General features: G+C 59.4%; 1 protein-coding gene across 1 annotated transcript in view; it reads left to right on the top strand.

Annotated features, from left to right (window-relative positions):
- The window catches only part of TRAPPC9 (trafficking protein particle complex subunit 9), a 478,436-nt gene that overhangs the window by 379,363 nt on the left and 71,889 nt on the right, over positions 1-27,184 (top strand). Inside the window, exon 20 of the mRNA XM_059395212.1 lies at positions 1,642-1,732. Within this exon, the coding sequence (XP_059251195.1) occupies positions 1,642-1,732 (91 nt within the window). The remainder of the gene's footprint in view (positions 1-1,641; positions 1,733-27,184) is intronic.

The raw sequence follows: 27,184 nt of genomic DNA, 5'->3' as shown, positions 1-27,184 counted from the left end.
AAGCCCCAGTGTCTGCAGGGGCCACAGCAAGAGGCAGGCGCTGGGCTCGGGGGAGAGAAGATTCCAGGTCCCAGCATCTGAGCTGCATGTTGAGGGCTGTGGGCTCTGGAGGGCATGAAGCGGGACTCCTCTCCCGCTTGTCCAGGATGTTTATCCCTCCTGAGTCTGTTTATTCATGACACAGAGTGCACTGAGCAGCTCTGTGAAGCAGGCGCTGGTGCGGGCTCCGGGCACAGGGCTGGGCCCTTGTGCAGATGTCAGGCTGGTGGCCAGGCTGAGCACTGGAGGAGGGGGACACCTGGGGGCCTTCGGGGCAGGGATGGGGCTCAGGGAAGGCTGGGCAGCCAAAGGATGAACAAAGACAGGAGGGAACAGGGCAGGGAAAAGCATTCTGAGGCAGAGAGCACAGATGTGGGCGGTTCAGAGTCCAGAGAGAGCACAAGGCCTTTGGGAGGATTGACAGAACCCAAAAGAGCCAAGAAGGACTTTGGGGTGCAGAGGGGGGCAGGGATTCTAGCAGGTCACTGTGCTCTGCGGCTGGCCCTGCCCTCGCTAGCTTGCCTGGATGTTTGGGGGCCGTGCCCACACTCCACAGAGCCCCCTGTGATCCTGTATCCACCCTGCCCCATGCCTGAGAGACTAGGGCCTCTGGTCCCCATTCCCCTGGGGCCCTGTGCCCCCAGCCTTAGCCCTGAGCTACTCTGCCCACACGGCTTCATCCCCATACAGCTGTCCTCGGGCTTGGTGAGTGCGGGCCCCCGTTCCCGGCCGTCATCCTCGCCAGGAGGAGGCCCCTTGGGTTCAAGTTTGTGTGTGAGCCATTCCGTGTCCTTCTCGTGTCTCCTTCCCTGTCTGGGTCAGACACGCCGTGTGCTCGTTGAATGCAGTTAACTTGCTAAAGGCAGAAAGAAGCAGGTTTCCTCCTCACTTCCCTAATCGGGAAAGAATGTCAGGGACTAAATTCTTCCCTTGGATGACTACTTAGATTCTGTGGCCTTAATTTATGTAGGGAAAGGGAAAGAGGCTTGCAGATCTGTTTCTGAGAGCCACATTGACTGTTTAATATTAGTGCCCAGGAGACATCTGTTTTCTGCATTTCTAAACCCAGTTTCTTCATCCGCTGATACTTGCTGAGAGACTGTGACTTCCTCCATTATGAACCTGCCTAAGTGAGCCCATTCGTAATAATATGTGTAATTACATCAAGATGTGTAACACGACAGACGTGAAGCCAGCACGGAGCCGACACATGTCCAGAAATGTATTTGGTTACATGGAGCAATGAGCCATATTTTATTAAGGAAAAGCCAACTTCCGTTTCTTGTATTTCCACCTGCCTCCCCCTGCCCAAGAACTCCTGCTGGATGAAAATCGTCCCGACGGCTTCCCCTTCTTTATGCGACAGTGGCAGTAGCGCGGTTTACCTGATTAGGGTTGAGGGAGGGGGGCGCCGGGCATGTTCACGTGCCTGTTTTCCACGCCCAGCTCAGGTCTCAGTGGTGGGCTAGACTTCATTTGGGAGGAGGGGTCCTAGACCTGCTGTGGGAGGTTTGCTGTCCGGGCATCTGTAGAAGCTTCCAGAAGACCTCCCCCTGCCCCCGGGGCCCAGCGGGAGCCGAGTTTTCCTTGACCAGCCGTCACCCCTCTCTCAAGCGCACAGGGGAGGCGAGCGTGGAAGGCCTCCTGAACCAGCTGGTCCTGGAGCACCTGCAGCTGGCCCCCTTGCAGTGGGGTGAGTACGCGCGCGTCGTCTCGGGCCGGGCACGTGCCTTCTCCCGCGGGTGGCTGGGGCGGCGGGGGCGGCGGGGCCGGCTGGGGTGGCCGGGGCAGGTCTGCGTCTGCCCTGAGCACGGCCCTTCAGGCGCACCCCGGCAGCAGCCTCAGATGCACACCTGGTGGTGGGCGCCGAGACGCCCTCACCTTCCAGCCGTGGCAGAGTCTGACATGGTCCTTGGCAGCCAGTGCCCTGGTCCCCGCGCCGTGCCTTCTGCCTGTGTGTCTGGACCTGGAGTGGGTGGTGGGGAGGAAGCCCAGGGGGCGGCCTCCTCGCTGGAGGAGCTCCGACAGCCTCTCACGGGGTCGGCACGGAGGAGCACGTGCTTGGTAAGCGCCTGACCTCGGTCCTCAGCCGGGAGCGCTCCCTGCGGCGAGCAGCCAGACCCGTGCAGCCCAGTGTCTGCTGCCCGTCGCACGGCAGCGTGGGCCCTGCTCTGCGCCTTCCTGAGACCCGCAGAAGTATCTTGTTGAGCAACAAAGCAAGCGTGCAGTCGTTGAAGGGAGAGGCTGTGTTACTTTCTGGAAGTCATTTCCAGTCATCTCCTCTGCTTTGGGTCTGATGCCGGCAGTCAGCTGTGTTTTACCCCAGGTGTCACTGTAAATCAGTGTCAAGTCTTTCCTCTGGTTCCTTAGTGTATCCTCTCCCTTCTGTGCGCGACAAACACAGGGGAATTGTCCCAGGGCCATGGGTCCTTCTGCAGGCCTTACCCTGCTTTCCGTCAGTTTGTGGGACCCCCTTGCCACATGGGAGACCCCATTCCCCGCCGGTCTCCCTGCTCCTTTGCATGAAGCCCGGCAGGAGTCCTGTGAGTGGCCGATGCGGCATCACCGAGGGGACCACACTTGGGCTGGAAGGAAGGGGGGGCCGTCTCTGGGGTCAGTGTTTGCGCCTCTGGAGGCTTTTCTGGGCCTCCAGACACTTGCCTGGGTTGGAGTGTCCTAGCTCTCAGGTACGGCTAGCTACGTCCCCCAGATGTGGACAGCCGAGCAGGGTCAGACGCCCAGATCCTCCCGCCTCCAGGGCTGGCACAGGCCCAAGACCCGTGCAACAAAATAAAATAAACCATGTATTCCCGCATTCTGTCGCTCAGAAGAACTTCCCCGAGGCCGGACAGTCAGTGGCAGCCACCCCCTGGGGTGAGCCCAGGAGGGTCCAGACTCCCTGCAGAGCCCAGCAGGAGGCCCTGCATATGCGCTGGAGTCTTTATGGGCATTTAGCTCTTCTCTTTGTTAACAGCATTTGGGTCTGCTGTCCTACATGCCTCGTGGGCATGCCAGTATATTGGTTGATGACACAGGGGTTAATAACATTTTCCTGGAGGGGTACGTGGCTTTAAAAAAAATAATCCTAGGACCCTCAAGGCATTTATGCCCAGAGGCCTTACTGGGAGGGCGTGAGCTGCCTCATGTTGTCACTTCTGATGCCTCTGCACACTGTGCCTGTCCTTCTCCAGAGGAGGACGCCGCGACTCAGCTGGGTCAGGGATTCTGTCCAGCACCTGCCCCACTGGGAGGTGATCCATCCAGGTTCAACGGCAGATGCCCTCACACTGGAATCTTGACCTTTCCACCAGGTCACTTGATCAAAGTAATATATTCTCGCTGTGGAAAATCAGAAAAGTTGGAGAGAGAAGAATCACCCTTTCCCACTCCCCTAGAGAACCTCTATTTCACTGAATTTTTGTGTACTTCTAAGCCTTTTTGCTGCCCTCAAAATTTAAATTTTGTCCGTAGAGGTGTTCATGCCAGGTTTGTGTTTGGTGCCCTTTCCTCCCCCCTTACTTGACACAACACAAGGATTCCTCATGTTATGGGCATGTCTCGTGCGTGCTGTTAGAGGTCATGTAATAATTTCATCCAGCGGATGCAAGGTAGCTTAGCCCTTGTGCTGCTCTTGGAGGTCTTGGTTGTTCTGAGATGTTCATTGTTGCGTAAATCACACACACACACTGGCTTGCATGGGCTCCTACCTGGCACACATAAGGCTGCATGCTCGTGGTCTGCTAAGGGACCACCACCTGCATCAGACCGGGCGCGTCTGGAAGGCAGGACTGGAGTTTAACTCACATGTGGGTCCCCAGCACCTGGGACAGTGTCCGGCACGGAGCAGAGTCAGGAGACACGTATCTACGGAATGAATGGACAAAACCCTCAGTCCAAAAATCCACATTTTCCATGTAACCTTAGGGAACAGAAACTCCTGAATATTTCCTACTTTATAAACGGGGAATAGCGGTGAGGACCTCCCAGACTTGCGTGGGCTGGACACTGTGTCCTGCTCCCCACATGTGAGGGCGTGCTGCTCCCCGAGGTAGGGCAGCGGGTGTCCCCACAGCCGTCTCATGTGTCTGCTGCTTCCTAGACCTGCCACCCTCGTGTGCGCACACATGGCCTGCTCACCACAGCTCAGGGCCAGAGCTTACAGCAGGGCTCGCGGGATGCTGACTGGCGGGTGTGCACGGAAAAATGCCCCCATGTAATGTAGCCAACACTTAATATGCCTTTGTGGGCAGTCCAGGAAAGCACAGCCCATCACTGATGTACCTAGGAAGCTACGAAAGCTGTGGTAGAAGCAGTGGTAGAAGGACGCACGGGGACCCTGGAATCAGTTCAGCCTCATTAGTCACCACAACCGGTACCGATGGAAGGGACTGGAACCAGCCCCTAGACAGATGTTCGAGGAGCATGCTGGGCTCTGCAACTTGCCTTGTCCTCCTGACCAGAGGGGCAGCCTGCACCCCACCAGTTCACAGGACAGTTCCCAGCTGGAGACGAGAGGCACATGGGAAGCCGCAGCCCCGACTACGCTGACCTGGGGTCCCATCCCAGGCCTTCAGGCCTTGCCCCAGCCCTGCCCCTGTCCCCTCGTGCCCTTGGATGCACCCCAGAATCTCCACTTCTCCTCTCCACACCGACTGGCACGCAGCGACCCCCGCAGCCCCCGGCCACTCCAATGGACAGAGGAACTCACTTTATTTCTCTCTTGTTTTTCTCTCTTGTTTCTTTATTTAAAATTGTGATAAAAACACATAAATGAGCCATCCTGACCATACAGCCCGGCCATGTTAACTGTATTCATTTTGTTGCACAGCTGATCTCTACCTTTTCGGTCTTGCAAAGTCAGAACTCTGTGCCTGTGGAATAGCTTTCTGATCTTTATTTATTTTTTAAAAGATTTTGCTTATTTATTTGTTAGAGACGTCGAGAGAAAGAATGAGAAAGAGCACAAGGGGAAGTGGAAGCTGGAGGGAGAAGCAGGTTCTCCACTGAGGACGAAGCCTGATGGAGGGCTCGATCCCAGGACCCTGGGATCATGACCTGAGCCAAAGGCGGACACTTAATGGGCTGAGCCACCCAGGCATCCCAGCTTTCATATTTTTATAGAACTTCAGAAAGGGTAAATTTTCTAAAAATTAAATTTCCAATGATATCTGACTGCCTCTTCTCCTGGAGTCATTTCTCCACTTCTGTTTCTTTTCTATAATTTTGTTTCCTCTTCTCTTTCTTGATTTGGCTGGCTAGTATATGGTTGACTCCGATGGTCGGTTCTCATCTCATCTCTTCTCTTCTCTCTAATTCTGTCCCCATCTTCTTTCTGCTTTATGGGGGCTCACCATGTTAATTGTCCTCTCTGAATTAGCTGGATATTTCATCTATTTACTTAAAATTTCCTACTATTTCTATAATTATTTAAGACTATGAATTTTCCTGCAATTACTGCATTACCTGTGTTCCTGTGTTCTGATATTTAACACTTTCATGGATGATTTTTTTAGGAATTTTGCAATTTTAGTTGGTTTCATTTTTGTCCCAAGAGTTGTTTAAAATCTACATGTTTTGTTTTGTTTTGTTTCCTGCATTCATTCTGGCTTTCTAATGTAATGGCCTTGTAATCAGTTTAGTGATATTTTCACCTCCGAGAGTTTACCGAGGTTTCTTTGTCATTTTGTGTGACCACTTCACAGACATTTAAAAGGACGGCATATGCCTTGTTTTAAATATGGTGAGTTACAAAATGTATCTGTTAACCTCCCCTCATTGATTACATTGCTGAGGTCTTTAGGACCCTCACTTATTTGACCCGCCATAGACTTTCAGAGGTGAATTACCCCCACTGGTCTGCGGGTTCTCTTTAGCCTGAGGGGACTTCTGTCCATTTACTTGGTGGCCCTGTGTCCTGTAGTTCATGCAGCATGAGTATGGGTCATCCTTGGTGCATAGATGTCCCCCTTGCGCTCATTCTGAAGTACCCTTCTCTGTCTCCTTCTGTGTTTGTTGCTTCGTCTGATACTGTAACTCTCGACCCTGCTTGCATCTTGTTTGGCTGGTGTGCCTTTGCCTATCATTCTATCTTAAACATTTCAGATTTCCTTTTTTCCCCATGCGGTTCTCTTAGATGAAGCCTGGAGTTGAACTTGGGTTGTGATCCAACTGTAGAGTGTGTTGCATTAGTAGATGAGTGTAGGCCATTTGCCTTCCCTGATATGGCACGTATGTTGGTCTTTTCTCTACATTCTGTTACACATTTTGTTTTTACAGCCTTTTATCTTGACTTTTGTGGTCTTTGTTTTGTTTTCTGTGATGATTTTATTCTTCTGCCACTTTCTTCCTAAAATCTCCTACTTCTCTTGTCTGACCACCCCCCCCCCCCCCCCCCCCTTCTAAGGCCTTACCTGCTGTATTCTTGCTCGTGGTCCTTACCATTCTCTGAGAGCTCATTATATACACAGCTTTTTGTCCTTGTGCGTCTCTCCATGCCTGCCAGGCTATCCGCCCCATTGAGGAAGGATCTGTTCTTCACTATATTTCCAGATCGGTAACCGGAACATTTAGTGCCTCCTGAATAAACATCGCCAAAGGCACAGATGAGGTAGTCCTCATGGCATCTCTGAAGTGGGTAGTGTTATTCCTGTGTTTCAGGTCAGAGGAAATGGAAAGCATGTGCGAACCATTCAGCCTGTGAGTGGCAAAGTGTCCCAGTCTCGAAATCTTAAAATCCACATCTCTCCCATCACATCACACTTCCCAGGATCCCACAGCGAGCTAGTGGCCCACAGCTGGATTTCAGGCCTGGCTGTGATGACTTCTAACCAGACATTCCACGGCACCACACCCCTGTTGAAAGAAAAAGAAAGAGGTAATTTTGTAATTGTGCCCAGACTTGCAGAACAGTTCAGAGGCGGTAGTGAGAGTTTTTCCTGCACCATTTTAGAGTAAGTGGCCCAATCTGCCATCATCCCCAGATTCACTGATAGGCATTTCCTACAGACAAGGGTTCTGTGGTGTGACCATGTCTTGGACCTGTTGATACTGTTTTCAGCATCCCACACTGCTGGTGTCTGCCACTCCCCCTGGCTTGTGGACACCAAGAGTGCTTCACCGAGGGGAACAACTACCGGCATGTGTCACCCTTGTCACCAGTACATGGGGGCAGGCCCCTGGGGGACGGGGTCCATGACCCGCCCCCACCCAGGTTGGAGGCCACGAGTGTTAGTTATACTGGACTTGGCATCCAAAGCCCTTGCCATCTGCCTAGAATTTTTGCTCCAGTACCAGAACCCTGGCAGCAGGGATCTTTCCAGTGCTGTGGTGAGAAAGCTCCTGGCAGAGGGAGGATGGGGAGGCAGTGCTGGTGCTCAGCACCTCAGGGCTCACAGGCTCACCCTCTGCCACCTACCTTGCCCACACCTGCTGGGCCTGCGGGCAGAGTGACCCCCAACACACACACACACAGAGGTGGGGCCAGGGGCTGTGCAGTCTCTGGCCGAGGAGTCACAGAGCTGGCATTGGCTCACTGTCTAGGGCCAGCCACGGGGCGTGGACTCTGCTGCATTGCCCTAGGTGTTTGCTGCACCTTAAATAAGACGGTGAATTTCAGGATCCGGGTTGTGCTAAAGCCAGGAGGGGCATTTCAGTCTGCCTCTCTAGCTTCCCACTTTGTGGGAGAGCGCGCCCAACACCAGCACCCACATCCTCAGTCCCTGGGGGTGGGGGCCCGTGCACCCTGTGCGCCGCTGGTGAAGGCCTTCCATGTCCGTGTTGCGTCAGAGCCTTGCAAGGGCCCTGCTGGGGGACACTGTCCCTGTTTTACAAATGGCAACCCCGGGGCAGCCAGCCAGGTGAGGTGACTCACCCAAGGTCTCCCGGCCAGGTCTGCTCCAGGCCTCCAAGTCCCTGTCGCGCAGCTGGGCTCCTGCAGCTGCTCCCTGAGAACTCATGCCCGGGCCTTGGGCCTGCTGAGCTCCAGTGAGCACAGTGTGGCTTCCACAGGGAAGGGAGCAAGGACACCTGCCGATATCTGACGCGAGGTGGTGCCCAGTCGCATGGAGAAGCGTAGGGGATAGCAGTACGCCAGAGCCATCCCCGTGCTCAGCCTTGGGGCGGGAGACCAGCAGTGCCAGCTCCTCCCGGACTGTGGCCCCAGCTCCCCCACCTCCACCTCCCCGTGGACTCTGCGACCTTAGCAACTGTCTTGGTGTAAGCCCCGGAGACGGCTGTGAGGATCAGCAGCCAGCCTGGGAAAAAATGTGTCTATGTACGACCTGCTTTTCTCCGGGGACCCTACAAGGCATTTTTAGGGGAAGAAGACTTGTCCTTCAGTAGCTCAAATGCAGGCCCCATGTGCCCTGTGCAGAGGGGCGGAGCCTGGACTGATGGCTGCTCAGGGTAGGCACGGCATTTAGGGTCCCACCAGCAGGTGACACTGTCCCCGGGCCTCTGATGATTGAGTCCCGGCTGGGAAGCACAGGGCTTTCTGGCAGTCCTGGGCAAAGCAAAGTGGCTGTGGCCCCTCATCTGAATCTGTGGGAGCACCAGGCCTGTGGCCGAGCTCAGACAGGCCCCTCCCAGGCTCCTTGGTCATGTGCATATTTTTAGCGGCAGCCTTCAAACCAAGGCTGCTCAGGTGACGGGGAGCCTGGGGTATGTGCAGTGGTGGTTGGGGTGGTCCTCCCTCCTCTGCATTGACGAGTTTGCCCCCTCAGCCTTTTGCAAAGGAGGAAGCATCTTCTGCAGGCGTGGAAGTCGAGGGCGCGTTCAGAACAGGCCTGACCCGGATGCCGGAATGGGGAGCAGGTGCCGTGCCTGCCCTGCTCTCCGGCTCCTGATGTTGGCTCTGCCCCACACAGGCTGAGTCCCACTAGGGCCTGGCGCGTCACTGCCCCCAGGCCATGCTCAAGGCGCAGATCCGCCTGGGGCTTCCCCTGCAGAGGACGGGGAGCCTATCGCTGTGGGAGGTGCTTCTCCTGGGGCGCCCTGTACACCCCTTCTGTGGAGGCGAGGCCACGGGCAGCAGCTTTCCTCACGCATACCGGTTCCTTTATCGCAGGGAGGAGCATCAGGAGGGCCAGTGCTGGGCGCAGCCAGGCATGGGACTCAGAGCTGAAGGGGACTTGGGAGCCTTGTCCCTTGCTGGCTGCACAGCTTGCTGTTAAGCTCAACTCCTGCGGCTCTTTCTCGTGGAAAAGATGAGCCACAAGATGAGCCACGGGGTACTTTGCCAGTAGTTTTGTCTGCTGAGATGGGAGCAGGGCTTGGCCTCCGGGCTCCTGGCCTCAGGCGGGGTGTCGGGAGCTTCCTGGTCAGCGGAGGGGGTGTCCTTGCTCCTGGCACCTGCCGGGAGGTTGGGGAGGTCCCTTGTCCCTGCCGTGGGGGTTTCCTGGCCCAGATGAGACCAAGTCAGGCCGGCAAACTGGGTTGTGGGAGGAGGACAGGCCAGCACAAAGGGCCATCCTCACGTGGCCGCATCTCAGTGGGGCCCTGGGGGTGTTGGATGGTCTGGAGACGGGGGTTAGGGGGCAGCCTCTAGCCCTCCCTGTAGCCTCTGGGGCTAGCATTTGGGAACCCTCCAGAGGCAGAGCCATTTCCCCTTTGGCCAGCAGAGAAGCTCACATTTGACAACTTGCCCCGCATCGGACACCATGAAGTCGGCGGGATCTGGGCCATTTTCCCGGAACTGCTGCACACGGGGCTGCCCACCAGCTGGGGGAGGAGAATGGGCTGTGCTCGCTCGAGGTGGGCATAGCTGAGCCGGTGGGGGGCCAGGTAGGCCAGGTGGCCTGACAGTCTCACTCAGGTGATGTCACTCACAGGCACTTGTGTCTGAGCCGTCCCCACCCCAGCTGAGAGCCATCAGGTCTGCGTGGTCTGGATGGAGAAGCTGTGGCTTCCAGATCTGAGTGACCTTGGCTCAGGCCTCCTGTTCTGGGGTTCATTCTCTTGTGCCTCCAATGACAGTCTTGCCGGAGGCGTTCTGTGCAGGGAGACACTCCGGGCCGAGCGCTCTCATGGGGTCCCCGTGTGAGCGGGCCTCAAGGTTGACTTGCCTCCTGCATGGCATGCCGGGTTCCCATGCTGGCGGACCGGACCCCGGCGGCTTCCCCCTGACCTGCCCCTGTTCCTAGGCCCCCGCCTCACAGGGGTAGGGCATCGGCCTTGCCGTGCTTTACCCTCAGTGTTTGTCTTAACCGTGTTGTTCTGTGTGTGCTAAAGAAACACAGAGCACATGCTCAGAGGAAAGTGTTTGGAATGAAGCTGTTTCATTTCGTGGGAAGTAAGAATGTCTGGAAGCGAATGTGGGTCAGCTTCGGCTGCAGTACCGAGGTTTGGGGAAAAATAGCTCCTTCCCGTTTGCGGACCCGAGAAGGAAGCGATCCTTAACGAGGCGCTGGCCTCCGGGCCACTTTGAAGCCAGACCTCGAACAGCGAAGCCAACTTCAAAGACGCAGCCTCCTGACCTTCCTCGGGCAGCTCCCGACAACACCCTTCCTTCTCCCCAAGGCCCTTCGCTGGCGAGTCCCCCCTGGTCTGTTGATGCCTGCTCCCGCAGACGGCAGTTACACCCGAGGACGGGCTCCTCGGCTTGTAGCGGGTCCGCCTCCTCTCCCTGCAGGCTGCGGGAGTCCTCCGGGTGGAGCCGAAAAATGCACATTTCCAAAATCATAGCAGACCACGGGAGCTCAGCCCTGGGGGTCAAGCGCCTGGTGTCTCCTCCCCACCTAACCTTCCCTCCCCCTCCATCGTGAGTGTGGGTTTGTGGTTTCGCCTGCAGAACCTGGTCCCGGTCTCCGCGGGGGGGCCTGAACCGGCCAAGCACGTGGCCTCTGTGCCATTGCGCTCCCCAGAGGGAGATGTGCTCGGACACAGCGGTGGGGATCGCTGTCTTGGGCTGGGGATGCCTCTGAGGGGCTAGCGGCAAAGCTGCGTGCCGGCGAGGTTCGGCATTCCCTTTTCTAGAGAGTTGACCCCTTCCTACCGACTCTTCACCCTGGTATGTCCAGGGTTCATCGCTGGTTCTCTATGAAGAACGTGCCATGCAAGAGGGTGAGAGCAGAGCGCCATGGTGACGCGGTAGCCGTGGGCTGGATGGCGAGGTCGGCGAGAGCCCGTCCACTCTGTCACGTTGGGAACCCAGGGCTCAGAGCCATGAGGCGTCTATGTGCTATAGGACTCCAGGCACCCCTACACCTCTCTGGTCTAGGAGGGGTGCTCACGGGGACCCACCCTTCTCTCTGTACGTGTGTCTTGACAGCAGGAACAGAGGTGCAGCCACAGAAGGTGCCACAAGCCCGGCCCTGCCCGCTGCCAAGGCCCGCGCTGCCGTGAGCTACGTGGTTCCCGGGACCTGCGGGCTGTTAGGCTGGTTTGTGGCGGCCTTGTCCGGTGGGTGGCCAGGGTGGGCTGCAGGCCCGTCAGCAAGAACCTGTGGGTCTCCTGCCCTCTGTGCCTTCAGCACTTGATTCTGGAGCTCTGGGCCAGAAACGGGGGACAAGGAGGTGGCTGGTAGGAACACCGAAGGCAGTGTCGCCCGGTGTGATGGAAGGACCTGGGTTTGGGCCTCAGCCCTTAGCGCCAGTCCTGACTTACTGGACGGCCATGAGCGTGTCACCAGGATTGTCAAAACCTCCTTGTGTTTGGGGCTGGGGACACAGTAGCACGCAGGAGAGGCTCAGAGCCTGGGTCCCCAGGGAGCCGACCGCCTTTTCCAGGAGGCCCTGGTGTGAGGAGGAGGCTGTGTCCCTGCTTCTGCAGGTGATGAAGGCTCTAGAGGAATCTAGTTACCGTCGGGGCATGGACTTTGTTGCAGGCAGATGCTGTGGTCTCCCGGTGGCCTGTGCTTTCTCCACGAAGCGGGAAGTGAGATCACGTCGGGGAATGGGGCAATGTCCGCAGATCTGGGACATCTGAGGATACGGAGACTTCCCTATGGCACTGAGCACAGAGCAAACTTGGCCTTGGTCAGAATTCACTGGAAGGAGGAAGGGAGGGAGGAATATGGTCAAGACAGAGGCAGATTCCATTCCAAGGAGAGCTCTGTGGCGGGGAGTTCCGGCACGAGCGGAGGTGGTTAAGTGCCGTGCCGGTCAGATGGAAGGTTCTCAGTGCGTACCCATGAGGGAATTACTGAAGGGCCCCGTGTGGGCAGGACGGGGTCAGGGGCAGGGCAGAGGCGGGTCGCCTGCGGTAGGAGGAAGGCTCGTCCCCCAGCCGCAGGGGTTTCTGGCCCGGATTGTGTTCGCAGGGTTTGAGCGCATTTGTCTTCCTTTGCCGATTTTACTTCCCTTGCCACCTCAACGGATGGCAGTACAGACGAGTCAGCACAGGCCTGTCCCCGTGTCGGGGCACACCTGCACGCAACTGGCATCTGGCAGGCGGGGGGCCTGTGGTTCTGCAGTGCAGGACAGAGGTCGGCCCGCGTGCAGGGGCACGAGACCATCCCGGCACCGGAGTGGGTGGGTCCCCCGGAGAACAGGCCGCTCCGCAGTGGAGGTCGGAGGGGGCGGGGCTGGGAAGGGGGCAGGTGGTGACAACAGCAGGAGGAAGTAGAGGGCTGTGGGCCAAGGCTTCTGGGTCACCACCTGCTGCGGAGATGTGAAGCAGCAAGCCAGCGCTGCCTGCCGGCTTGCCCAGGGCTCGCCCCTCCCCGCCCGCTCAGCCGGCGCTCCTGTACCCCGGCCCCTCGCAGCCGAGGTTCCCGAGCTCCCGCGCACAGGCCCTCCCCGCCACCCTCCCCGAGTCTCTTCCCACTCTGGTGGCACTTGCTCAACTGCGGGTTTTGTGCTCTGTGACCTTCCTGGGGCCCGAATCCATCCGTCCTCTGGCTTCCCAGCCCCTGGGAGGGCGTTTTGCATGAGACTCTGGACACACGCTGACATGGTACGTAATTTCTGGAAGGCTGTGTCCTCAGCAGCTCGGGCACCTTGCTGGCTGCATGGGGACAGAGCTAGCGTCGGTACCTGCTCTCCGGGCGCAAGGACGAGAGCTGCAGGCAGAATGGTCTCTGCTTGGTGGTGGCCTGCTTCAGACACGGGACCCGCCACGCTGTCCTTATGAGGAAGGGCTCATCTCCCTCCTTTCTGGAGCCCGTCGCACACTGTTGCTGGCACCCACACACCCTTTCCACCCCTGGAGTGTGCGCTGTGTGTGCAGAAACGCAGCTTTGCTCGGTAAGCACCGGAGAGCCCTGCTTTCACTACCTGTCTCTGTGGGTCGTTAGGACAGTGAGCAGTGTCGCGTGCTGCTACTAAAACTGGAAACAGGATGGACTTGACGATCGAGGAAGGCAGGGCGTAAGGACGCTCCCCTGTGCCGAGAACCAGCCCTCAAGGAAGCCTTCCAGCTCCACCTGGGGCATCTCCGTTCAAGTCAGGGTCCCTTCCTATACTTCACGGGGGCCAGGCACTGGGGGACAGGGCAGGGGAGATGACACGGTTCCAGCCCCTCTAGGGTTGGAACACGCATCCCTGGTGTGGCGTTGCAGACGGGTGACGCCTTCGGTACCTCGTGTGGGGCTGAGCAGAGAGAACTCATAGAGGAAGCAGTGTGTGAGCGAGGGCTCAGATTTGGGCTAGAAGTTCCGCAGGAACAGGAGAGCGTCCTAGGGAGACAGCAGGCTGAGCCAGGGCTGCGAGGGGGGCTGCGGGCAGCGTGCTGGAGGGGTGAGGCAGCGGCAGCCGTGTTCTGGTCTGTGTGCCCACATGAGCAGATCCGGATTGCGGCTCTGCTCACTGGCTCTGCTGGGCAGAACTCCTGGTGCTTCCAGAAGGTTCCGTGCATCATCCTTCGGTGTTCAGGGCCCTCCCGGTGCGGGTGGTGTGACAGGTGATGATCACAGCGGCATGGGCTCCCACGCGCGTCCCTCCCCACCCCCTCCCCGGGCAGCCGCCGTTCCTTCCAGGGCCTTCCCAGCTGTCCACTGCTTACAAACATCTGACGACAGAGCGCAGGGAAGATGTAAATCAGTTGCAAAGCTCATTATGAATCTTGGCGAAGCCGCAGTTCTTGAAGCGGGTGAAAGCCACGCGGGAGCGCGAGAGCTGCCTTCGGACCCCTGACCCCAGCTCTGGGCAAAGGAGGCCCCGGGGGGCGGAGCTTGCAGGGGCCTGAGAAGGCTCCAGGCTCCGGGGACAGCGGAGACCTCAGGGCGGGCTGCAGAGCTGGGGGGCACGGGTCCTCCCCCGTGCTGTGGCTGCCGCCCCCCGCCGATCTCACGCATGGAGCCTGGGGAAGGCCAGGAAGCCCTCACAGCCCGACTCTCTGCTCTTTAAAGAAGGGCTCCTTGCGGTGAGTAGAACTGGATTTCATTACCTCACCTCCAGGAAACTTGTTTTCACCATTTCTTCCTTTTCACTTTCACAGTGAGGCCCAGTCACAGCGTACCTGCCCCACGGGCCGTGATGGTTCGGTGCCATTGTGTGTGGATCTATTTGAATGTAGCCTTTTGGGAGCAGTTCTGAGATGGCCAGGCCTCCCTCCCTTGGGGCAGCTGTGTGTTCGGTGGCCGGTTGAGGACGCTGAGAGGCAGGGGCCCTCGGGGCAGGTCACTCGGGCCCCTCGCACCATCGCAGGGGCTGGCCATGCCCCCCCCGCCACAGGCTGTGTGGGAGCGGCTCACGGGCAGCCCACAGCACCCATGTCATTTTCCTGACGGGACAGGGCCTTCACCTCTAGCTGGGAGGTGCAGATGGCCAGAGGGACCCTGTGCCCTGCTCCTGACTCCTGGGGGACACTCCCTAGCTGCTGTGTGCCTGCACACGGCCATCAGTGGCTGTGAGACCCCAGGGCGCTGGGTTGGCGTTAGCGGGCAGCCTGGGGTTCCTGCTGCCTCCCCGCTCCCCACGAGCTGCTCCATCTCCTGGGCCGTGGAGCGGAGGTAAAAGGGGGACCACCTCTCAGAGCTCCTGTCGGGCTGCCCCGTGAAGCGTCTGCCTTGTTCCGTGTGAACAGCCCTGCCTGGGTTGCTGAGGACCTGCCCACTTCAGATCCCCGTGGGTGCCTGTTGTCCTCGGAGTACAAGCATGCTGGTGGGGCCTCTGGCCAGGCCTGGTCACCCCCTGCTGGCCTCTGGCCTCTCCTCCTGCCTTCCCGACGCAGGGAGACGCCACACGCAGCGTCTCACACGCCTGTGCCTTGGCACCTGCCCTCGCTTCTGCCTGGACTGTCCCACACACCTTCCCGCTTGCCTTTCAGAAGGCGGCATCGGCGCCCCCCGTCTGTCCAAGTCAGCCACCGGCACCCCTGCCCCGTGCTCCGTGGGCCTCTCCGCTGACCTTCTCCCACACTCTGTTGCCCTGGTGCCGCAGATGGCAGATGTGGAGGAGACCAGGAGCCTCCTGGAGGGCAGAGGTGTGGCCGCGCGGCTCCTCTGTCCCCATGCTGAGTCCTCATGGGCAGGCAGCCTCCCGATGGGAGGGGAGTGCGTGGTGAGCCCCGGCGAGAAAGCGAGAGCGCTCTCCCCTCGCCCGGCGTTGCCTGCTGCCTGTAGCGAGGCTGTCACGTTTACTAGCGGAGGCTGTGCTCAGATGCGGCCGTTGCAACTGCTTGCAGGGAAAGGAAGTCATCAGTCTCTTGGCCAGCCCCTCCTCCCCCGTCTGCCCACCTTGCTGTGTTCCAGGTGCGTCTAGGGGAGAGCAGCGGCTCGGGCTGCGGTTGGGAGTGGGGGTGCTCACTTCCCTGTGTCCTGGTCGCAGAGGCTGGGGACTGAGAGGGAGGAGCACCGAGGGCTCTCCGGGGTCTGCCTGCGACTCTGGCACACAGCTGGGAGGGTCGGCTCTGGTCCTGAGAATGTTCCAGCTCAGGGTGGTAACAACCAGAACAGGCATGTTGAAGTTAGGCTTTTCTGCTCCCAGGTTGCACTCCCCCAGCTCTTTCTGTGCCCCTCCTTCCCACAGACCCCCCCCCCCAAGTTCCCAGCTCCCTGAGGTGCCCAGGATGGGGTGGGAGAGATTTCCACACGGGAGCGAGGACGGAGGTCAGATGTGAGGCCGGGAGGGAGCGGCCGCGCGTGCCGGGTGTGTACTGAGCCCTTCCTGCTTGTCCGCCGCCCCCCATCCTTGACGCGGCCCAGGGAGGCGGAGAACATCCTCAGCTTTACCGAGAAGTTCCCTGTGCTTCCACAAGCAGCCCGCCTGCAGGGCCTGATTCTGTGGGAGGCCCGGGCTGGTCGCTGGTCGCGCCTGCTGACCGGCAGGGGGCCTGGGGGTCGTCCCAGGACCGTGGGTTTTCTCTGCTGTATGAGCCACGTGGCACATGGCTCCCATCACCAGGTGGCCCCCAGGTCCCAGGGCCAAGCTCCTTCCCAGCAGAAGGGGGCTCTCCTTCTCCTGCAGCTCTGGGGGGCCCTGCACCCCGTGGGGGGCACAGGGGCTGGGCTGGCTGTGTCCCAGGCACAGGAAGAATAGACGGATCCTTGGCCCTTTGCCTCGTAAGGGCTTTTACTCAGTTTGGCGGCTCAGGGCTCAGAATCTGCACGGTCAGTGAGCACCCCCACAGCCAGGTTGGGAATTCCTGCTGCTCATTGTCTGGGGTCCCCCCTGGACCAGGGACTGGTGACACCGTTGTCCTCTGAAGCTGTGGAACCTGAGGCTGCCGGTCCCAGAGTCTGAATTTTCGGGCCTGTTTTAAGTGTTTCTCTTTCGATCTGCAGCCGGCTTCCGGTTCTGGGGTAACCAGGTAGGCTTGATTGTCTTGGCGGCGTGTTTGCGGAGAAGGTAGGGTGTCTCTGAGACTTGAGCAAATAATGGTTTAATGATTGTCACGTCTCCCTTGGGAGCCCCACACCAGCCGCAGACGGGGAGGACTGAGCCGGGAGCCCGTGCCGAGGCCTGCCTTCAAGCCGGCAAGGGCAGTGACCAGGCTGGTGTCATTTGCAGAGGGAAAGTGGAGGCCAGCGTGCTTCCTAGTGCTGGTCTCGGGGCCCGCTTGGCACACCCTTTGCTTAGCTCCTGTAAGAACTCCCCACTGCCCGCGAGTCTCCTGGGAGATTCGACCAGAAGGCGGAAAGCCTGGGAGTTCTTCAGGGTCGTGCTTAGTAACGATTTCCCGTGTGCCTGGCATTATGCTGGGCGCTCCGCAGAAGGTAGCTGCTGTGATCTTTGTGACTCCTGCCATCCCCTGAGTCCTGCAGAGGCTGAGTGCCCTCCCCCCAGCCACAGAGCCAGGGAGCAGGGGGGCCAGGTTTGGGTCTGGGCCCCTGGACAGGCTACCCTTTATTGAGGCCACTGTGCCCCGTGCCCCACACACCGTCCCTCACCCCCACCCTGGGTGCAGATGAGCTGCCGAGGGTGGGATCCTTGCCCCGGTGGAATGGGACCCCGGCCCAGGCCTGGCTCTGAGCTGAGCTGCAGGCATTGTCTGTGGCGGCATCCGTGGACTGAGCCCCGGAAACTGAGTTGACCCTGTCGATTCTGATTCAGAAGGAGGTGGTTTTAGGTCCTGATGTCCCAGAGTCATGCAGGAGCACAGAAAATTTCCAGGCGTCAGAAGAGCTCAGCCCATGGAAGTTCCTGACTGCAGGGAGCCCTCTAAGCACCCCAGGCTCGGACGAGCTGCTGGACAGGGACGAGTGGTCCGCACCAGGACGCTCACGGCAGAGCAGGAGCAGACACGCTCCTTTTCCTGGAGCTGTGCTTCATCCAGATGACCCTCATGGCGAGACCGCTTGCCCTGAGAGTCCCAACAGAGCAAAGATTGCGTGTTTGCATATTTGTTACATAATGACGTATAGTGTGCATGTGTGTATGTGTATATATAATAATTGGACATGACTGCAATAATCACATGAAATCTGCAGTATAAAAGTATTAACTATTTACAGATTCATTTACAAGTGAAAATAAGCAAAATCAGAAGAACTCTTTGTCTCCTGTTTAACATTGCCCCACACTGGTGCCCCGCTCCGCCGTCATGCACCCGCCACGGAGAGCCACCTGTGGCTGAGGCTCGGCTCAGGCCCCCAGAGTGAGCGCACCGTGCCCTGTCCCAGCCCCCGTTCTCCACTTCTCGCCGGGTGTGCTCTTGACCCTGCTCCCAGTTCCCACCCACTGCAGACCCCGAAGGACGCAGTGGGAGTAAATCATGCCCTTGGGGAGGTCAGTGGTTAGAGACCTCGGTCATTCCCTCGCTCCTCCGTCTGTTCATTCAGTGAGTAGCTGCCTCGTGTTCATCGTTCTGGAAACATCACTCCCTGGGTTCTGCCCTTCCTTCCCAGCCTCTGCTAGCGGCGGGACAGCCAGCCTGAGTCACAGACTCGGTGCTGCGCGATGAGTTCGATGGAAGGAAGCACAGGCGTACATTCTCTAGCACTTTCCAAAACAGGAGAGGTTTGGAAGGTGCTCCTGAGTGACCGTGTGCTGTCCTCTGGATGGCCCCTGCTGCTCTCCCCACGGGGACCCAGGCTGCAAATGGAAAGCAGGTTGTTCAGGTTGCCAGGAAGAAGGTAGCCTGCCGCCCGTGGTCCGTGCTCTTGCCCGCAGTGGCTTGACTGCCAGGTGCCAGCTTTGGGGCCCCCTGGCCGGCTCAGGGTGTGACCAGCAGGTCTCTGGGCCACGGGCTGTCCCAGAATGGAGGGTGGCGCTTCCATGTGCTGATGGGACAGGGACATGGACACTGTACTGCCAGGCCTTGTCACCTAAGAAAGAATATTTCACAGGTGGCTGGACTCCCCTGGGCCTGGAACGGAAGCTGCAGAGATCAGTCTTGGACAAGGAACAACGCGTGGCGTTTACGCTCTGGCTCAGAGGGCGGGGCGGGCATGGCGGCCTCCTCGCGCACCGCCGAGGGACCTTTGTTCTCAGCCTCCTTCCCCTCCGTCCACCTGTATTTTACGATGGTGTCCCAGCCTGTCCAGTGGAGGGTGATGCATCCATTTCCTTGTCTCATTGGTCGAGACCACGTCTGGGACAGCCCAGACCTCACAGAGTGTCTGTGACTAGTGTCACCTCACCGAGCTGAGCGCTGCTCGCCCCCGGTACAGGGGCACATGTGATGTCCTTGGTTTGTGCTGCCTGATCGGGGGGCAAATACACACTGTTTGAAATACCGAAAAATCTGTACCATAAAACCATCAGCACCTCCAGGAGCTCAGGCGGGAGCGAGGGGCGAGACTCGTCTGTGTCATCTTCCACATTTGGGAGGTCCCCGCGAGGGTCGGGCGGGGGGCCAGGGCCGGGAGCTGATGCTGGGTGAGTGCTCACAGCCCAGTAGGGGCCTGGTGCGAGCAGGTCCCTTTGTGATCCGGGGCCCAGCAGTGAGGTGCGTGTGTCGAGGACCACAGGGATGGGGTGCTCTCTGCCCCGCAGACCGTCCATGTTCCGGAACATCTGCAGAGTGCGTGCTTGGTGACCTAAACCACTGTCCTTTCTCCGCGGCCCTGTGCACCGGCGTGAGCCCACTCAGGCCCCTCAGGGTGGCTGGCCTGTTTGCAGCCTCAAGACTCCTGGTGCCCTCTGAGCAACTCCTTTATGTAGCCCCGACATACGCGCCCAAGTCGTTAAATAGACACTCCCAGTAAGTCCGTGGGACCCTGGTCCCTTACCAGTTGGTTTCCTTTTGAAGGTCTCTGGTTTCTGGCATCCTCCAGGCTTCCCGGACTGCATCCCTATGTCTGTGAGGCCGCTCTCGCTCTGCTTCCTTTGCGGGACCAGTCGTGGTCCATGACAGAGCCTCTGGGTTCCAAAGCTGCATGTTCAGGAGACCCGGCATTGGTCAGCCGCCCTCATGCTGCTCCTGCGGTCAGGAGTGGGGAGCAGCTGGTAGCACCCAGGGCTCAGGCTTTCTGCCTTCCGAGTGGCCCTGGGCCTAAGCTGCTGACCGCTTTTTGCAAACACCTGGGAAGGGGGTGAGCTTTCGAATCACACTGACTTGGGTTTGAATCAGTCAAGCTCAGGTAACGCACAGTGTTCTCTGACTCTGGTATGGTGTTCCTCCTGCCCCCGTGGTCCCTTTTCTGTGCCTCTCGTTAGAGCCCAGTGTGTGCCTCTCCTTAGAACCCAGTGTATTGTTATGTGGAAGTTCCTCTACCGCCCAACAGGCTGGGCTCTGCAAGTCGGTTAGCTCACCTTTCTGTCTGAATGTCCAGAAGGAACGCCACCTCTGTGACCAACAGCCTCACCGGCCCGATGGGGCCAATGCCTCAGGAGAGGCGCAGAGTGAGAGTCTGTGGACGGAGGAACCTCTGTTCTTTGTCCTCACCATCATGGTGCCCTGTCCAGACCACGGCTTCCTTCTAAGCAGGCGGATGTCGTCTTCGTTTCAGTGCTCCAGTGTCTGGAATGGTCCTTGGCATGCGCCGGGGCTTGGAGAGGCATTGGTGGTGGTGTGGACGGTGAGGAGGGTGGGGAGGGTGCATGAGAGCACGCCCAGGGAGCGGGTGGATGGCTGCGCGCATTGGCGGACGGATGGATGGTTTGATCGTCCGGCTCACGGACATACAGAACAGTGTTCTTTGCAGGCCTTGAAGTCCTCCAAATGGCACGTTCTAGGCTCAGCGTTTGCAGAGGTTTGGGACATGTGTCCGAGTCCCCTAGCTGCTTTGACAGTTCGGTGACTTGTGATTGAAGTGTTGTCACAAGGCATCTTGCTAAGATGGCGGTGGCAAGATAACCTCTGGGAGCTCCTACGGCGGGAGGACGCTGCTGCCCTGGGCCACGGGGGCGGAGCTCTGAACTGGGGTGCAGAGCGGGGGCTGTTCCTCATGAGACCTGCCCGCTTTGCAGATCTGAGCATTGCTGGGGGTCACGCGTGTAAAATGTAACCCCTGTGACTGACCCATAGTGACCACTCAGAAGTCTTCCCCGTGTGTAATGTGTACAGTGAGATCACGGATGCCGGGGCACTTTGACAACAGTCCAGTCCCTGGGGGTTCCGGGCCCCAGACAGCTGGGCAGGGGCACAGGGCTCGGCCCAGGTCTAGCTGGGGCAGTGATACGGGAGCCGGGAAGCAGAGCCAGAAAGTGTCAGAGGCCGGGGCACGTGCGGGCAGGGGGAGCGAGAGCCCAGGCCCTCAGACCACGGGTGGCAGACCTCTCCAGACCCTCTCCCCTGAGGTCAGGGGTCACTGATGCAGAGCCAGGGTTCACGCTCAGTGAGGCGCTCCGGGAGTGCTGGCCTTGACTCAGGCGGACTCAGACAGGAGTCCTGCTCTGGTGACCTGAAGCCAGAAGGTGAGACGACCTCGCGGGGTGGCGGGAGGGCTCTGTGAGGCGGAGGGCGGGGAGCAGTCTGCGCGGTTCCCAGCACGGGATGTGCTGTTCACTCTCGTGGCGGTAGCACCATGGCCATGCTCGCTGCCGGAGGTCGTGCCGTCAGAGGTCGTATTGTCGAACGTCAGCCGTGTGCTGCAGTGCACAGCCCGGGATATGTCATCCACTTAACATGGGAAGTAGGTGCCTTTGTATCATAAAATCGTAAGAATTATTGTGTAGTGCCCTTGTGATTATTAAGAAATTCCTAATGAGGAACATAATGAAAATGCAGAACCAGAGAGGGGGGAGTGAGGAGAGGTAGCCACTGGTTTCCGTTTCTTCCTGGGCCCGGGCACCCTTTCTGTGGTGGTAGCTTGGGCTGCTGTGGACGCCGGAGGCAGCGAGGCACGCAGGAGCCAGCAGTGACGATGTCTTCCCGGCCCGTGGAGCCGCGTCCCGACGGCTCACACCGGGCCGTATGTTGCCCATTCGTCCCGTGGTCTGCACTGTGGCTCCGTGCACGTGTTCTTGGAGGCCCCAGAAGATTTGCCTTGCCCTCAGGTGCCTTCGGCAAAGGCAGGAGGAAAGAGCAGGGTCCAGGCGTGGCCTCGCCTGAGACCTGCGGGAGACACGTTGTCCGCGAGCACAGAGTGTGGGGGCTGGCGGGCAGCTAGCGCTCGACATGGGGACTGGGCAGGTGTGCCCTGACGTCACCTGTGTGGAAAGCTTTTCAGGAGGTTGCCATTTGATATTTGATGTCTATAGAGACTTCGGTGCTGAGCTGGCCTGCCCCTGGGCCAGCCTGCCAGTCAGTGTGGACCACCAGCCCACAGCGGGCTGAGCCCCCTCGCCCAGAGTCAGACGCACATGCTGTGCCAGGGTAAGGCTGCCTGAGAAGAAAACAGCTCAGGCACGTTTGGTCGGGAACATAGGCACTTGGCTCTGGTGTCTTCCTTTTGCAGGGCTCAGACGCGTCTAAGTATGTAGATCTCTATTTCGAGGGCCGGGAGATATATATGCACACATCCATATTTATACGGAGGGCTGTATCTGTGCACGCTTCCATCTATATATAGAGCGGGTTCCAACTTGAGACATGCACACACGGGTTTTGCATACACACACACGTACGTGTACTCCCTGCGGCCCACCCCAGTGCTCTCGTAAACACTGGAGGTTGCCTCTGGGTGATCCGCCATCGTGTGACGCCCCCTGAGTGCGTGCGCACATGTGTGTCTCACGTACCCTGTGGGTGCCGGGCTCAGGGAGCGCAGCGGCCAGTGTCTCCTCGGCAAGGTGGCGGGGTGGCCTGGGCGATGTGCGCCCAGCTCGGGGATGGCAGCTCCCCGTGTGACGGAGGTCTGGCTGCCGCCCCACGGGCCCGCCGTCTAGAGCGCGGCTGTCATCCCCAGCAGTGCTCCGTCCCCTGCTCCGGTTACTTCCCTGCCCCCTCTAAGGCCTCTTGGGAAAGCCATGAAACAGAGCCATCTGCCCCAGGGTGGCGGCTGTGGGGGTTCCCAGCACAGCCCTGTCCGGGGACTCCCAATTCTCCAGTTCCTGGAGACCAAACTGCAGGCCTGTGGTGGTGCTGGGAGCACGCTAGTGGGCTGAGGGGCCGGTGGCTTTGTGGGCGCTGGTGCTCGCGTCTCGGGGGGTCTTGACATGGCTCCTCTCCCTGCCCCTCCGGTGGGAGCGGGACTGCTGGGGCCTCCCGGGCTGGGCGCAGGCTTCCGTTTCTCATTTTCCACGTCTGTCTTGAAGCATTACATGGGGCTGAGCAAATGCGCTCAGCTTGGCCCCAGAAACCCCCGTGTGTGTATGTGCGTGTGTGTCCCTCTGACAGAGTTACCCAGACCGATTTCATTCCTCATCTTGGATAAACACTGGTCCCAGTTTTTCCTCGCTTTACCACTTCTGGGTCTGGATAGGTCAGTGTTTGTAGTGTGCGTGAGTGTGTGTGTGTGTGTGCGCGCGCGCGCGCGCTGTGTTTCCCTTTTTCGGAAATCTCATGCGCCAGCATTCCGCTTTCTTGGCAGAAGTCCTTGGCTTTGGAAAACAGGTGTGTTTGTTCCCCAAGGACCCTTTGGTTCTGAAGGGTCTCACAGCTTCTCCCCTCCCCGGTGCGTGGAACTTCAGGCTCCTGGGTGCCCTCAGGTGGCTGGCATGTGGGGACCCTGGTGGGGCAGGGCAGTTGCAAGCCCAGATCCTGGCACAGCTCGGCTCTTGCTTAATAAAGTGATCTCTGAGCAGCGATGGAGGGAAGGAGTGTTGTTGGGCTTGATCGGAGGGTTTCAGCCTCTTAATGAATTTGGGTCCTCAGTGTGATGGAGACCGTGCTGGTATGCTGTGGTGTTGAGCTCACAGATTGGTGTTACTGCCACAAGTCTAGTAGTGTGTTGTGCTCGGGGGCGGGGGGTCCCCAGGAGGGAGTGCTGGGCACCGTCCTGGCGGCAGCAAGTGCCCAAGGGAAGGGGGCGGAAGTCCCTCATCCGTGTATGGTCTGTGCCTGCCCAGGAGGCTGTGGGACCTTGTAGCCTTGCATCGGTCAGACTTCTGAAACCTTCAGCCAGCTCCCAGCGTGAAGATCTGTGCTTCTCGGCCAGATGAACCAGAACTCCGTGAGACGGTTCACAGTGTCTTTCAGAGACTGGTATCAGAACAGGAGCGTGAGAGCTCATTCGTTTCAAGTGGTTTGTGAATATCCTCATCATTCAGTTTCTTCCTAAAATGTTGGGTTCATTGGGTCTCCTGTGCCAGAGTCCTTCAGCTGGAGCAGGCAGAGCCCGAGGTTTGTGGGCTGGGAGAATGTGGTGGGCTGGAACTGGGCCGCGGATCCCGGTCCCAGCCTCCCACGCTGCCGGCTGCCAGGTTACTCTGGGGCTGGTGGTGGGCTCTGACGGGGGTGGGGGGGCTTCATCGCTTCCAGCCACAGCTGTTTCAGCAGCCTCTGCTGCTTCTCTCCCAGCCAGAGCCGTCCCTCTGACACGCAGGTCCTACCGTGTGTCCTCTGCCTCCTTCCCAGACACACCGAACCCCTTCAGCCACCCTCCATGCCCACCTCAGCCGGGCCACCTGTCTCCACCCATGCCTGTCCCCACATCCCCTGCTCGCCTTTCAAATGGCACGTCCGCCCCCTCCCCGCCCCCCGTGAGGAGCCCTCCTGCATCCCCTGGCCCTCGACACTTCCTGGCCCCAGCACTCCTTCCCCCAGCTGCGGTCCGGGGCTGACTCACTGGCTCCCATACTGGCGGTGGGTGCTTGGAGAACGGGGATGTGCCTGCAATGCAGGAGGGTGTCTGGGGTGGCAGAAACCTCCGAATAACAGTGGCTCAAGTCAAGTCAAACGTCGTAGTCCCAGAAAAACCTGGCGGCGGGCAGGCCGGTTCTCGTAGGACATGCAGAGTGCCAGGCCCTGGGTGTCTGAGTGGTGGCTCCTGGGCCAGGCGGCATGCGGGACACACAGCCAGCGGAGGAAGGAAGGGGACAGAGGCATTCCCCCAGCTGAGGGCCACTCGCTGGCCTTCGTAACGCCCAGGGCCACCCTTGATGGCAGGGCAGCCGGGAAGTTGGCTTTCTTAACGGTGGCCAAATGCCCAGCTCGGTGTCGGGACGCCTCCCTGTAGCAGGAAGCGTATTGGGAGGCCACGAGCAGCCGCTGCTGCGGGGATGTGTTTCGATTCTGCGACTGTGATGGAGCACCGCGTGTGCGCGTCCTGCGGCGGGAGGATTGGGAGCAGGTGTTTCTAAATACAAGCCAGCGCGTTGTGTGCCGGAGGATGGGGGGCCGCTGTTGAAGTCTGGAGAACCCCACGGCCAGGCCGTGCCTTCCAGAGGCTGGGCTCAGGGGTGAGGGCGGGGCAGAATGCCCCATCCTCAGGCCGTGCGCAGAGTAAGTAGCCAGCGCCGAGGTCTGGCGTCCATGCTGTGCCAGGGTCCCAGGGCGGCGGTCACAAACAGACGCGAACCCACCAGTTTAGAGCAGCACGGATTTGTCGTCTCACAGTGCTGGAGATCAGAAGTCAGCAATGGGTCTCACCGGGCTAAGGTCAAGGTGTCGACTGCGCTGTGTTCTTCCCGGAGGCCCCAAGAAAAACTTCCTCTAGTGCCTGAGAGGGGGCGCCTGCGTTCCTCGGCCCACGGCCAACTTGCTTCCAGAGCCAGTGCTGGGGGCTGGACCTCTGTCCTTGGGCCATCTCTGGGCCTCTGACCTTTCTGCCCCTCTTTTCACATTTGCAGACCCCGGTGATTGCGCGGGACTCACCAGACAATGCAGGTCAACAATCTCCCCATCTTGAAGTCAGTTGAGTCACAACCGTAATTCCATCCACAGCCTGAACTCCCCTCTGCCCCGCGACCTGTCACGTTCCCGGGCTCTGGGGGCGGGGCTTCCTCTGCCCCCCACACCTGCTAACAATTCCAGAAATCCTCCGGAGTTTAACTGAACCCAGTGCTCCGTGGAGCTTTCTGGCTCTTTCCGCCTCGTGCCACCGAAAGACCAGACAGCCAGATCGAGTCCCGGCCCTACCACCACCCAGTCCCACTGGCTCACTTCTGTGAGCCTCGGGCTTTCATTTCTGGCCTGAGGACGCCCGTCTCTGCCCTCTTTGTCCCACGGGCCGTTGCCTGCACAGACATGACAGTCCCTGCAGCGTGTTGCTTCCTCCTCCCCTGACTTGGTATCCACATAGTTCTGGGCACCGGGCATGACCCTGGGAGGCGACAGACCGACCCGTCTCCAGCTGCTGCAGTTGAGCCTTGGGCCAGGGCGGGCCCGGCCAGCTGGGCGTCCTCAGCCATAAAATGAAAATGGTCGCTCCCACTGCTGGGCGGTAGGACACCGGCTTGTGGGGCCTGTGCCAGGGCCGGTCCCGGGGCTAGTACAGGGACCAGTCCGCCGGCTCACGCGTCTCCCAGAGGCAGCGACTTTGACACACGGATGCACCAGGCTGTGAACTCTAGGCTGGCGGCGGTGTGGCCTCTGTGCTGCGCCCTGGGAGGACCCTGCAGGGCGGCCGGGCCCAGCTCCGACTGCCCCCTTGCGTCCCCCGCCGGCCCCCTGCCTCCTAGTGCTAGGGGAGCTGCGATCATGGCCCTGGCAAGAAGGCAAGAGGTGTTGATTCCATTTACAAATGTGATGGAACACCTGCCGGTCATGTTTATTGTCAAGGCTGCCGTGAAGCCGGTGTCCGTGGCGGGTGTCTGTGCGATGGAAGCCAGTCTCAGCTCCTACAGGCGGGAGAAGCGGTTTGTTTCCTCCCTCAGACTTGTGCCGCTCACTCTACGTGGCCTGGCCAGAGGGTTCTCTCCGCGCAGAGCTGGACGGTACAGAGGGTCAGAGCAAGTCGCTGCAGACCGGATGCCCCCAGCCCGGGCTCCTCCTCCCCCGGGAGGAGGAGGAAGAGCTCCGAGGCCAAGCTGGGCCCTGTTCTAAGAGCCGTAACACAAGTTCTCCCTGCAGCTGCCTGGAGAGGCTGCGGCCTGGCCAGGTCAATGCCACAACAGGCTTCTCAGAGCATGAACCCAGAGGCCAGACAGATCCAGTCCAGACTTCTCGTTTCCAGTACAAGGCCTCATATGGACCCGCCTCCGTGAACCCGGGCCAGGCTCCCCTTCCCCGGTGCCTCTGCTTGCCTGCCCCCACCTCCGCAGCGTCTCCTGGCTCTTGCTGTCCAGGCTCTAGGGTCCCCAGTGCTACGAAGCCTTCCCTGGTTGCCCCAGCAGACTTCTCTGTGCCAACAGACCCTCCTCTGCGCCTGATTCTGTTCTAGAACTTGCCCTGTTTCCTTGCCGTGGTGCAGGGCCTGGATCCCCCGTTGCCCTGTGAGCTCCTGGTGGGCTGGCCCGGCCTACTGTGTGTATCTCCCCGGGGCTGCACGGGGATTCCTTCCCTGAACTCCCTGCTATGAGCGAGGTGAATTCTGGGGCTTCTGCCTACAACTATGAGGTGC

Source organism: Mustela nigripes, chromosome 3, assembly GCF_022355385.1.
Source record: "Mustela nigripes isolate SB6536 chromosome 3, MUSNIG.SB6536, whole genome shotgun sequence".
Taxonomy (NCBI): domain Eukaryota; kingdom Metazoa; phylum Chordata; class Mammalia; order Carnivora; family Mustelidae; genus Mustela; species Mustela nigripes.
Note: the sequence above shows the minus strand (reverse complement) of the source record. Positions and strands in the feature narration are given on the sequence as shown.